At 52.3% G+C, this 11018-nt stretch overlaps 1 protein-coding gene across 1 annotated transcript in view; it reads left to right on the top strand.

Annotated features, from left to right (window-relative positions):
- ST3GAL5 (ST3 beta-galactoside alpha-2,3-sialyltransferase 5) overlaps positions 1–11018 on the top strand; it is a 48611-nt gene that overhangs the window by 31827 nt on the left and 5766 nt on the right. Inside the window, exon 4 of the mRNA XM_045283962.1 lies at positions 7367–7710. Coding sequence (XP_045139897.1) covers positions 7367–7710 — 344 coding nt within the window. The remainder of the gene's footprint in view (positions 1–7366; positions 7711–11018) is intronic.

Genomic DNA, 11018 nt, shown 5'->3' with positions numbered 1-11018 from the left:
GGTGCCGGGGCCCACAGTGAGAAGAGCAGCGTGGTGCGGAGAGGAGCGAGCTCAGATGTGAGTCATACAGCCCAGGCTCGTTCTAAATGCCTCTCAGTACCAGCAAGACCTTCGGCAAGTTAGTTTCTAGTCCCAGTTGCTTTTCTATGAACCTGTAGGTAACAGCACCTATGTAATGGGGTCGGCATAACAGTGCAGAAAGATAATGTACGCAAAACGGTGCTGGTCCTGATTTGTATTCTCAGGTGTCTGCTCTCGTCTGGATCAAATACAGACAAATGCCCAAACCCGCCACCACCAACTCAGACTGACCCTGTGAGACAGAGTAGAACTATGCCTGGTGGTTTCTGAAGCTATGAATCTGTAAGGGGCCAGAAAGCCTCATCTTGCTCTCATGGAGCTGCTGGTGGATGTGAACCACCGACTTTTGGGTTAGCCGCTCAGTGCGTAACCCACTCTGCGACAATAGGGCTCCTTGTACAGCCTTTAAATGCTTGAGTCTTTTACGGTGTTGCCAGCTATAAACAAGTCAGTGGAAAGAGCCTTACCAGGGACACGGCAACGTCAGTGGCCTAGCACAGTCCGTGGAGTTAGTGATGTGCCTCCTGCTTTGGTGGCTGGGGTCTTAAAGGCTCATGGATGCCCATCTGGAGCTCAGCCACTGCTCTCTCCCTGTCTGAGGAAGGTAGACGGAAGACGGTTGAAGATGCATGGACACAATTGGCCAGTAGTCTTCCAGCAACTGCCTGGTGTCTGGCTGCCGCTGCCACTGCTCTGAAGGGACTCACCTTCACTTTCATCGAGTTGATTCCCACTCACAGCGACCCTGGTGGTGTGGTGGGTTAATCTTTGGGCTACTAACTTCAAGGCCAGTGGTTCGAAACCACCAGCCGCTCCAGGGGAGAAACACACTTCTACTCCCGTAAAGAGTGACAGGTTTCTAATAATACATACAAGAAGAAAGTGTTCTGAAGTTGATTGTGGTGATGACTGTACAACTCTTCCAATACAATCACAAAAAACGAACAAGAAGGACAGCCTCAGAAACCCACGGGGGCGGTCCTGCCCTGCCACGTGGTGCTGCAGAGTGGGGGGGCCCGTTGGAGGGCCCTCAGTAGAGTGGGAGAGAGGTGTGGGGCAGACGGGGAGAACCCTGGCCCCCCTTCGAGTCTGGAAGGGAACTCGCCCCATGACTGTTTCAGCCAGGTAATAGACAGGTCTCTTAATTATTAATAAACAGGAGCTCAGCCATTTGAGCTCGGAAGGGTGGAGTTTGGAAGGCATGGGAGAGACAAGCAGTGGGGGGAGGGGGGGTGTGGTCATGGTGACGGCCAGTGGCACCAGGCAAGATGTGTGTGGATCGTTGAATGAAGAACTCATCTCATCGCTCTGTGGGCTTTCTCCGGACTCACAATAAAAAGGTTTTTATAAGAGCGAGCAATCGAGGGAACCAGCTAAAAGACCACCATTGTAAGCTGCCCTTGGAACTCCTGGGAGAAAGCCTGTCAGCAAAGGACGCATCCTGCTGACCCGGAGCCACCTCGCCCTCGAAGATGCTCCTGATTCAGTTCACCTCTTTGGCCTCAACACCGCCTGTTCCGCTCGGGCAGGATGTGCCCAGTGCCTGTCCTCTGCTTGGACTTCCCCCTGGCCTCCCAGTCTGCCGGGCCTGGCAGGCACCCGCCCCTTTCTAGTGCATGGCCTTCCTCACTCACTTGGGCAGAGTTGTGAGACATCCTGTCTCTGGCTTTTGTCTCCTGGGCCAGGCCTAGAGTGATGACACTTTGTGTGACATACTTGATATGCCTCAGGACTCTTCATCCATTTCTTAACTGCCCGTCTCCTTCCCCTGGCTGCCTGTGCGAGTCCACACACCACTGACCGTCTCCCAGGTCTCCCTGCCTCATGCAGGCGTTTAAATACTCAGCTACGAACCGGAAGCCTGGTACTAACCTAACGAACACTAGCTCACATACGAACCCTCCCCCGACACAAGAACAAGCCGTAAGGGTCACCCGAGCCAATCCCTAACGAAAACGATGAACATTCCCCTTAATACTAACTGCAACTGTCGCTCAAATCCTAATCCTAGACCAAACCCTAGGCTTCGCCCCAGCCCAACCTCTCACAAAAACCCTAAGCCTAAACCTTAAGCCTAACTTGACCCCCAAGACTAACCGTCACAATAAGCCATGCCCTGGATCGAGCCCAAACCCTAGGCATAACCATAATCTAAACACCGAATCAAGCTTTGGACCAAACATGCTTGTCTCTTAGTCCCTGAGCACTGGGCTGATGGGCCTCAATAGAAAAGCCAGTGATCTGCTTCAGAAAGACCCCAGCGACCGAAAACCCCAGGGAACGGTTCTGCCCAAACCCCAGCCTGGGTGGCGGCGTTGCCATGTGTGCCTGCAGTGAATCAGGACGGCTGGAGGAGAACGGATGCATCGGAGAACATTGCATATGCCGCGAGTAGCCAGAAGAGCGTACACACGTGTGTCGGATGAGGTACAGCTAGACTCCGCCTTAGAAACGAGGAGGTAGAGACCTGTCTCAGGCACTCGGGGGGACCAGTCTCCGGAGAGGAACAGCGTGCTCAGTAGCGGCTCAGGGAAAGGTAGAAAAGAAGACCTTCCGCGAGGTTGCCTGCACACTGGCTGCCACACTGGGCGGGCGCGGAGCAGCCCGTGCTGTGAGGCTGGTGCGTACAGAACATGGTCTCTCGTTCTGTTGCCCCGACGGTCGTGGTGAGCTGGAACCTAATCAGTGGGCACTAAGGACAGCTCCAGCAGCATCTTCCTCCTGACCTCTGGAAAGAAACATTTCTCTTTGCTCCAGCCTCCCGCTTGTGGTATTTCTGTTGCTGAAATGTTGTGATATTTCCGGTCTTCCTTTGGTCTCATCGCAGCCCTGGAAGGTGCATTTCTCCCGAGGCGTTATTCTTCCGAGCCGTGGACGCAGGAAGGCTGTGTCTCACAGTGACACACTGAGCACCTGTCTGAAAGCCAGAGGGGCAGCTGTTCCCGGGGTGACAGATGTGGCAGTCTGCCTCTGTGAAGCTGTGTTGCCTAGGAAACCCGATGGGGCGGTCCTGCCCTGTTCTGTAGGGTCCCGTGATCAGATTGTGTCCAGTGGTGGGAGTTTGGTTTTCACAGCTTTGAGAGAGGAGAGACATCGAGGCACTTTCCCGTTTGAGGACCGTTTCTGAGGCCTCTCTCCGAGCCTGTCTAAACAAGTCAGTGCAGCGGAAAAGAAGAAACGGCTGTGGCATTACACCGCTGGTGCGGGGCACGCAAATCCACATCTATTTTCTGGGGACTCATCGCTTGCCCTTGCTGTGAGTTAGGCACAGGAGGGGTTACCATTAGATGACTGCCAAGCCGAGTGCGCAGCTCATGGTCAAGGACATTAAGTTTGAAGCCTGAACCGGAGCTCTTTGCCAGTATGGAAAAGGAATGAAATTTCACCCCGGCCCAAATTAAACTTCTAAAGAGAGAGTCTGGCAGCCTCTGAGCACCCGTTTCCAGCTTGTTTGCTGCCGCTTTCTACTCTTGACTCCTTCAAGAGGTCTCTCTTGACGCCATCCCAGGAAATGCGTAAGACCAGGTTGACGTGCGGGGTGCTCTTCAGTGAAGCTGCACCCTCTGCTCTCGCAGAGTTGCTGCCCATAACCTGTGGACCTAGGGTGCAGAGACAGGTGTGTGCAGTGTGGGTGGTCCCTCTCCTTCCACGTCCTCACCTGCATGACGACTGCAGGTGCCTGCCAGGTGCTGAGCCTCACCTGTGGGCCGTCAGGCAGCAGCACGCCCTTTGCTGAGAGCGCTCTCCTCACTCGGCCTTCCTCTTGAAGATGCTGGTGTGTGTTCCTGTGGGGTGTGGGAGTTACGTAATGTGTTTTCCATTTGAGAATTCAGAGTGAAGGGGTGGAGGTTAGCCTGTCAATCAGGTCACAGCTTGATGACCTCACTTGAAGGCCCTAAGGAGGTACGTAGCTCACTGGAGGCAAGACACACACACACTCCCTGGGAGACCTCTGTTGAGAAGACACAGGGAGCTGTGCTAGAGCCCTGGAGCTGAAGGAGCTATGTGGAGACCCCTGCCAGCGCTGAGATGCTTCCACCACCACTGGATCCATGAGACTTTGCACTCGCTGGCCTGTAGCTTCCTCCTGCATTCGGTGTCATTGCATGTGTTGCATGAGTCTGAAGAGTAATTTATAGACTGGTACCAGACAAATGGGCTAATGTCGGACTTATGGACTTGATCTGGACTGGGCTGGGCTATTTTCTTAATATTCAATTGCTCTTGTATCCGAAGCTCTTTCTTTTTTTTTGAAGCTCTTTCTTATACACATATGCGTGTCTATGAATTTGTTTCTCTAGTCTACCCAGACTCACACACGGGGGTTGTTAGCCTTTTGAATACTCCATGTGTGTTGCTGTTGAAAATGCACACAAACAGAAGGCTTTCACCCCACTCAACACTTTCCACACGTAGAGCCCGGTGGCACCGAGGACACCCTTCAAGTCGTACGAGCAGCTCCCCTGCTCTTCCTGATTGGTCTGCTCCCGGGAGTATGAGCTCACTGTCCCTAAGCTTCCTACTGGATCATCCGCTCAGGTGTCTCCTGTCTGCTTAATCTCACACGAGGGGGTTTCAAAGATTTTTGGGAACTCCCAGTGTCCTTTCATTCCATTTTTCCATGAACTCTTTGAAGGCCCCTCTTCTATACTGGTATGTACCACTGAGCTTGGACAGTGTCTTTCTATTTGCACGTGTATCCATGGTTTCTTATTTCTTTTTTTAGACTTTCTCCCCCATGGTTTCTTAAGGTATTGTTTTGTGTGCTTGTTTGTTTGTTTAAAGGGAAGCAGCCCTTCTTTGTTCATTATTTCTCCCTAATGGCCTTAAAGGCCCAAATGCAGACTGTTGCAGACCCACACAGAGGTGTGAGTCAGGCCAGTGAGGCAGGGGCGTGGCTCTGGGCACAGCCTCTGGGGTTTGTCTGGCAGGCAGGTAGCGGCTGCAGGGGAGCTGCTGGGACCGGGTGTGCTCTGCTCCCTGCACCCACTTCCTCTCCCACCGCTCCCCCTGCTGCCCTGCTGGTGCTCCCCTCTCTGGCCTCTGACCAGAACACCTGTATGCAGGCTCCCACAGGTCTCGGTCTTCACAGGACATCCCATCAGACCCTGCTCCTTGCAACATGTGGACTTTGAATGGCGCACGCCTGTGATGTGGGTGTTTATGTTTAGGGTTGAAAGATGATCTCAGGGCAATAGTTAAGTGGGTTTATCCAGTCTTGGGGACTCCAGAAAGTCTGGATTCCATGAGAACTTAAAATTCTGTTCCTCGTTTCCCCCCCTTTGGATCACCTACTGTTGCTGGTGTTGTCACGGGTATGCTGCTTTTGCCAGCAGAGCCCACTGGGTGTAGCTTGGTCCCTTTTGATTGTGCCACCCTGGGCCCGGATGAAGATGCACGGCTGTTGTGCCAGGTGCCGCAGACGGTGACAGGGTCAACGGAGGCAGTGCTATTCAGAGGGTCGGCAGCCTGACCTCTGGGCCTCTCGAAATACCAGCTCCTCTTTTCAGAAATGTGGCCAGATCCAGACGCGGCATGGAAGCAAGGAGCCCTTCAGTAGGTGCCCGTAACTCTTTGAAACTCTAATTAAATCGAAAAGAAATATGTCTGCTCTAATCGATTAGATGAGTCCTTTCAAAATACACACAAGATCCTGATCATAAGAATAACAAAACACTAGGAAAAACACAATCGGTGCAAACCTGGAAATCCGCAAACCAAGCTCACTTCCACCAAGTTGATTCTGGCACAGACCAACCCTGAGGGCAGGATGGACCGGCCACTCGGCTTCCGAGTCTGTCGCGCTCTTTGTGTGTGTGCCGATCGAGCCGCCCCTGGCCTTGTGACCAGCCTGCGTAACTGCTGTGCCACCGGGGCTCCTGAACTGAGAAGTGAGCTAATTCTCACAGCAAGCAGGAGGAACCTCTTCAGGGTTGATGCACACAGCCACTAACCGGAAGATGGGAGGTTCAAATCCGCTAAGGGGCACCTGGGGGTAAGAAAAGATCTGGCCCCCGAAAACCCGATGAAGGACAGTTCAACTCTGGCACGCACAGTAGGGCCGCTATGGAGCAGAAATGCCACATAATTATTAATAATGAGCAGGCCTGAAACGCTTGGAGAGTCCCTAAATGTGAGTCGGTAAATAAGGACTATACCCTTGCGCGCGCGCACACACACACACACACACACACACACACACACACACACACGATGGTGCTTTGCTGAGAGGTTTTAGGAAGAGCCAAGCCTGCTGAGCCTGCAGACTGGAAGAAACCAGGTGGGGGGGGGCCCCGCTCCTGGACATCGGCCCTGTGTCCCCTCCACCCCCCACCCCCACCCCAGCTCACCTCCCTCAGCTGTGCAGGTGTCCTTTGGGTTCATCCACGGTTCCGGGCTGATGCAGACCATCAGCATGCTGGGCAGGGGCGCCGGACTGGGCCCGCTGTTCACATGACATCATTCCAGGATGATGCGTACAGCTGCCTTTGATCTCGGCCAGGGGCCGGCAAATTGTTGAGATGGAAGAGCCCATCCTGTCCCTCACAATAACTTAAAATTACTCGAGAGCCATCGATAGAGTTTACAAACACGTGAGATCACCGTTATCGGAATAGTACCCTTTAAGGTTTTTCAGTGTTGCTTCAGAGCCACGTGTGCATACCGAAGAGTTTGCCTACCCCTGCTCTGGATGATCAGTTCCTAAGTTCATTGAGTCTTCCACCTCCCTCTTCAGAGAGAAAAATTTATCCGTGCCTCCCTGTGGTGAAAACCTTTTGTACTCTAACCCATCACCCAGCCTCAAGTGTTGGTGTCTTGCTTTTGCAGCCCCCTTGCATGGTGCCCGTCAAGGACCCCCAACTTTGGGAAGCTCTGCTCTAGACTGTAGAAAGCTTATTACCCCTATTAGTAAATTGAGCCTTTTCCTCATCCTGCCAGATAGGAAGAACATAAAACCTTGAACACGTTAAAGTCGTGGGTTGTTTTGTTCTGTTCTTTACTTTGAATCATTTGGAGAAGGCTGGTTGGGGATGGGGGTGTCATGTCTTCCTGCTTTGAGGGATAAAACCGTCTTGTGAAGTGCCTTCATCTGTCATTTGATTCTCCCAGATACGATGTTCCTGTTTCTGAACATAAATTTACCCTCTAAGGAAATTTAAACAGTGAATGAAAGGAGACAGGAGCCTTGCTGTCAGACATCACAAGGACACAGTGCTGTCAACGGCCGGAGTGTCCTTCGAATGCCTGAGCGTCCTTAAACCGAGCTTGTGTGATTCCATTCCAGAGAGCTCAGAGATACGCCCAGCAAACCCTGCATCGGGAATGCCGCCCCAAGTTTGCCAAGACGTCCATGGCACAGCTGTTTGGGCACCGGTACAGTGTGGACTTGCTGCCCTTTGTGAGGCCAACTGCCACCATGAATGAAGCCAAGTTCAAGTATGGCCCTCCTTTTGGATTTCAGAAGTTCTCAAGCAAAGTCCAGGCCCTCTTGGAAATCCTGCCAGAGCACAACTTTCCCGAACACCTAGCAGCCAAGAGTTGTAAGCGCTGTGTGGTCATCGGGAACGGCGGAATACTGAATGGGCTAGAACTGGGTCACGCCCTGAACCAGTTTGACGTTGTGATAAGGTACAGTGTTCACGATCCAACCTTCCTGCTGTAGCGTCAGGTTCACTGCTTGGAGGCCAGTGCAGTACCAGATACAGTGAGACAGGAAGCAGTTCGAGGCCCCTGCCCACAAGGCACTTAATGTTTGTGAAGTTAGAACCAGGAAGAAAGGAAGGATCACGTTCCCCACACTGTGGTACGCTGGACCTAGGCTTAAGGAGTATTCGGTGGAATGCAGGAATTGGCAAATAACTTTCCGGAGAAGGTGGGGCTTTGGGGGACATGCAGCTCTAGGAGGCCAGCAAAAGTGGAAGGCTATTGCTAGGTAGCGATGGGGAGAGGTGGCCCGAGAACGGAAGTCAGGGCCCGGCCCTGTAGCAGGGGGTTGGTGTTGGGAGCCGTAGCAGACACACAAAAATCACACAAGGCCTTTGAGTAGACAGCCGGTTATTATTGGCTTAGCTGGTTAAAAACCGTTGGCTTGATCGTAGATGCAGAATGTATTCATTGTAGAAACTGGAAAGAATTCGGAAGAATCTAAGACAAACCAAAACCACCCTAGCACAAATGATCAGTCACGAGGAATTTTTTGGCGGCTTGGGGTCCAGTTTTGTTCTGTACAAATGCTCACAAGGTCATGTTACTCTCAAATGTTCAAAGATTGGTTTTATAAGGATATGGATAATTTTTTTAAATGGAAGACAAAAAGAAGTAATTCCACTTACGTGGGAACCGACTGACAAAGGCAAAGCCAGTGTGTTCTGTATTCTCATCCGTGCATTTCCAGCATAAGTTAGCCAGCTGTTTGCCCACTGCTGAGTATTTGAAACGCTCTCAATTTCTTCTATGTGGAAATGTACCCCTTTGGTTGTTTTCTTGGAGAAATGCCCAGAGGTAGAGTTGTTTTAATAATACTTGGATATGTTGGAAGCTCTTCCTATATTTTAGGGTCTTCTCTCTCTGAAGAGGTGGGAGAGCCAGGACCGCAGCATGCTGGGCCACAGTTTGTGGGTTTGCTCAAAGGCAGGAGGGGCGAGGGGTGCAGACCCAGGCTCAGCGGAGTTAACAATGAGACCCTGAAGTATGAAGCAGAAAGAGGAAGTTGCAGCTAGCAGTTGTGTCTGAGAACTAGCCTGACGGTACATTACACTCGCTGGCAGTGTGATTCTGTCAGAGGGACAATGGGATTTCTAGGGCGCAGGGGATGGGAGGGGCGGGGGGATGACAAGATCCGTTTGGGGTATTTTGGGTGTGCAAGTGATGACCTGATAGTGTGTCCACCTAGGGCCTTTGTCCCCAGCAGAGGTGACTAATGTCCCTGTGCCTCACTTTCCGAATCTGTAAAATGGAGAAAATGATAGGATCTGCCTTATCTGTGAAGAAAAACTGAGTCAGCAAGTGTAGTGTGTTCAGAACAGTATCAAGCTTGGGGTCAATGCTCCGTGAATGTCAGCAGCAGCTTTGGGGGGTGGGGGGCATGCTGACTCATAGTGACCCTCTCTGGGACAGGGTAGAGCTGCCTTGGTGCGTTTCCGAGACTGTAACTCTTTATGAGACTAGAAAACCTCGTCTTTCTCCCACAGAGCCACTGGTGGTTTTGAACTGCTGACCTTGTGCCTTGTAGTTAGCAGCCCAGTGCATAACCCCTATGCCACTAGGGTTCCAAGGGGGAGAAGAGCTGGCTAAGAACCAGATTTTACAGCGACAAAGGTGCCACCGCCCCAAGACGTGTGGGGCGAAAGGGCAGTCGACCCAGGGCTGCTTCAGGAGTTGGGAAAGTTGGAGCAAGGAAGGGATGTAATGGTTGCCTTTTACTGGCTACTTCCCTTGGGCCAAATCGCACGCTAAGTACTTTAGATGTTCCCATCCTCAAAAGAACCCAGTAAGGAAGCCTAAGGGATTACTATCCGTCTGCATCATAGATGAGCCCTTGCGGCACTGGGGGACCACCATCCAGGCCAGAGCCCCATCTTCCAGTTGCAAGGGTCCGAGAGGCTGCCAAAACCTTCTCTGTGATGTCATATGAGAGGCCGAGTGGTCCGTGTGCAGGCACCTGGGTGGGGGCAGGAGTGGGGCTAGCACACCCACCCAATGGAGTGACTGGGATGTAGGGATCAGGGGTGGGGCTATGGAGTCGCCGGGATACGGGAAAAGGGGAGGTGAAAAGCCCGCGCACAGTCTGGACCAGAGGAGAGAGGATGTGAGTGGAACAAGAGGGCAGTTTCGAGCTGCCCAGAAAGCCCTGCCAGTGGGGCTGGGGTGGGGAGGTTGACCGCAGAGAGGAGGCTGGTGGGAGGGTCTGGGTGAGGAGCTCCATCCTCGGGAAGGTAGTGTGGTGCCTAGATGGCCGTGCCAGCAGGCTTGTGCCTGTGGGCACCAGGAAAGGCACCAGGCCCCTCGGAGGGGCGGCGGGTGGGCTGGTAGTCCGGCTCTGGGAGTGTCCTCGCCGAAGTCAGAGCCTGGGGAGGAAGAGCCATTCAGACGCTGTTTATTTTAATTTTAAAAGAATTATAAACTTGCCAGAAACATTACAGAAATGACACCAAGAAGTCCTAGATCCTCCCGTTGATAACACTGTCTCACATTTAGGCTGTAATTTCCTCTCTGGCTCTTTTGCTGAAACCGCTGGGCGCACACTGTACACAGCACGTCCCTCCAGGGTGCATTTGTAGGAACAAGCATGCTCTCTGCTTTGACCGCAGGCCAGCACTCATGCTTAGGAATCCGCACGGAGGCAGTAGGTGTGATCTGACCCGTGGACCTCATTCATGCTACCCGAGGCCCATCCGTCTTCAGAGCAGCCCCACAGGACAGCGAGAACTGCAGCTTAGGGCTTCACGGCTGCAATCTTTGCAGAAGCAGACAGCTGCGTCTTTCTCTCCTAGAGTGGCTGGTGGGTTCAAACCACCAACCTTGTGGTTAGCACACAGGCACTGCACCGCTGCTGCTAGCAAGCCTCCTCATTCAGCAGTGGGTTTGGTTTGGGTGTGATCTCGATAAAGTCCGTTATTTAAAGAAAGGAAGCAGAAAGGACTGGCAGGGGATCTTGCATTTACTTGTCCTGTCTGATAGCATCTTTTAATAAATCCAGGAGTGCGGTATCCAAGCTATAGAAGAGGAAGTGGCCAGGGGACAGAAAAGATGGGTTACATGTATACCAGTGGAGAACTAAACAGACTTTTGGAAATTCCCAAACTTGAACACTTTTAGAAGAGTTCCAGAACGTTTTCCAGAAACAACTGCCCTTGGAAAACTGCCATGGATCTAATAATGCGTTTGGGTGCCTCCCTAAAGGCTGGCTTTAAGACCAGGCAGTATGACGTACTGGT

The sequence above is a fragment of the Echinops telfairi genome, unplaced genomic scaffold, assembly GCF_000313985.2.
Source record: "Echinops telfairi isolate 266 unplaced genomic scaffold, ASM31398v2 ScPeMD7_7467;HRSCAF=8505_1, whole genome shotgun sequence".
Lineage (NCBI taxonomy): Eukaryota > Metazoa > Chordata > Mammalia > Afrosoricida > Tenrecidae > Echinops > Echinops telfairi.
The sequence above is the reverse complement of the archived record's forward strand: the minus strand, read 5'-3'. Positions and strand labels throughout refer to the sequence as shown.